The sequence below is a fragment of the Otolemur garnettii genome, unplaced genomic scaffold (assembly GCF_000181295.1).
Source record: "Otolemur garnettii isolate 467f Iridium unplaced genomic scaffold, OtoGar3 scaffold00063, whole genome shotgun sequence".
NCBI lineage: Eukaryota > Metazoa > Chordata > Mammalia > Primates > Galagidae > Otolemur > Otolemur garnettii.
The window spans coordinates 10337680-10339788 of NW_003852458.1; the positions used below are offsets into that span (position 1 = coordinate 10337680).

Genomic DNA, 2109 nt, shown 5'->3' on the forward strand with positions numbered 1-2109 from the left:
AGCACTCTACCCAGGGCAACAGCTTGAGACTCTGTCTAAAAATAACTAAATAACTAAATAATAAATAAAAGAAATATAAGTACCAATTTTCTTCAAGAATAGAAGAGGAAGGATGTGTGGGCATCTCTTTGGGACTAGTCTGGGTCAGCCTTCTGCACCATGATATTACTGTTGTCACATATCTAGAGTGAACATATTAAAATAAACACTTGGAAAATGAAGCAGTATACATTATAGAAGTATACAAAAAATGGAAAAATCGTTAAGACAATTTGGGGTACAAGGGTAGATAAAAAATGTTCCTGGGTAGTTTTCTAAATTTTTTTCACTGGTTATAGAAAAAGCAAGTTTTTCCCTGTTATTTAGCAAGAATAAAACGATTTGCTAACATTTGTGATTAATAAAAATAATATTTTAGAATCAAAATAAAGGTGAAAGTTGGATTTTATTTCAAATTCAAAGTATAAATTTTCCTTTCAGTTTTTTGAAGTAAAATGAGTTTCACTGTCTTATCATAAAATGCATTTACACATAATAAGCCTAAGTAAGCATTTACTTATTAAAAGAAATTCTGTGAACATTCTCAAGTAAAATCACTAAAATGTGACCTAATTCTACAAGTACAACTATTAGAACTAATAACAAATTACATAAACCAAAAGACAAAAAACATAATCATAAAAAGCTGACCTTCCCCATTTAAATTGTATTCATTGCATAGAAATAGACACAATTTTAGTTATTTGTGGTTGTAACCTCATTTCGAATCAGTTATAAAATTAGTTCATTGGCTAATACAGCTGCTCATACCCCTCCACAGCAGGTCAATGTGTCTGTAACTCATTTCACTAAGAAAAATCACTTGAATACAACTGGAAATGACTGAAGCTGACTTGACCCCATTTCGTTATGCTAAATACCAGTGTAACTGTTGACTTTGAAACCGGTTGGAAAGACTTCATTCACATTAACCACACGGAAAAACTAAAAATATATATAACATTTAAGTAATGTTTATATGTCTCTGTCAAATAAAAGTGAAACATAAAAATAATTTGTAAAATTGCCTGTCAGTACCTTTCATATGTTCCAGGGTATTCAGTCTGAATTAATTGATCTTGTCCATCTGGAAAAGTTAATTTACACCAACCTAAGTTAAGACCTTGATTTACCTTCAGAAGCAAGGAGGAAAGGTAAGTTTTATTCTAAAACTGAAAACAAAAACATAACAACCAACTTCATTAGCAACTTAAAAAAATAAGAGTCATCATTAAAAATTTGACAATTTAAATGTATTTTACATGGAACATAGGTATGATTTAACCACCACTCATATAAATAGTTATCAAAGAGTAAAAAATTCTAATCCCTCTCTTTATTAATCATCTTCATAAAATGGTTACTTGTCATAGCATTCTGATTTTTGCTAAGAAATCCAATGACATCAGTAAAGCCTCTTGACAGATTTTATACTTCAATAATAAATTGAGGCAGTGTGTACTTTGTTTTTGTTCTGTTTCACACTAACAAATAACCAATGACAAAAAGATTTCAGTCTGATGTAGACTCACTTGTCTCTTTTCAACAGAAGAGCTGAAATTCCAATTTAGTGTTAGCGTAATGCCATCTAAAAAGATAGCATGTACTTTGTCATCAGAGTAGGCAAGAAATCTTCCCACATTGGGTATGAACGATTCTTTCAAAAGCAAAGGCAGTATTTTGCTGTCATTGATCCCAAGTACCTAAAACCAAGTAAATAAAAATACTAGGAAACAGGCTTATCCATTAATAAGATTTAAATGAATATTAATGAACTGTAATGCAACTTTAGATTCTTATTCCAAGTTCAATATTGGTAGGATATTTACGTATGTTTGAATCTTTCCAGAAGTGAATACCCAGAACAGTCTATTTATAAGTAGATTAAGTCCTAATATCTTAGAAAAGTCACTGTTGTGTTCTGAACTTTACACAGAATATAGACAAAAATTAGAAACTACAACAACATACAGGTTTGTATAAGTTAGTATAGATACACAAATCAAACCCTGAGAATCACTTTCTCTAAGACAGCATTAAAGAATTTACTTTCACAGTTAGGAACACATA

General features: G+C 30.3%; 1 protein-coding gene across 1 annotated transcript in view; it reads right to left on the minus strand.

Moving 5' to 3' along the window:
- CUNH5orf34 (chromosome unknown C5orf34 homolog) overlaps nucleotides 1–2109 on the minus strand; it is a 24046-nt gene that overhangs the window by 5299 nt on the left and 16638 nt on the right. The window contains exons 7-9 of the mRNA XM_023515016.1: nucleotides 1572–1742; nucleotides 1078–1172; nucleotides 84–182 (exon numbers count right to left, since the gene is read on the minus strand). Coding sequence (XP_023370784.1) covers nucleotides 84–182; nucleotides 1078–1172; nucleotides 1572–1742 — 365 coding nt within the window. The remainder of the gene's footprint in view (nucleotides 1–83; nucleotides 183–1077; nucleotides 1173–1571; nucleotides 1743–2109) is intronic.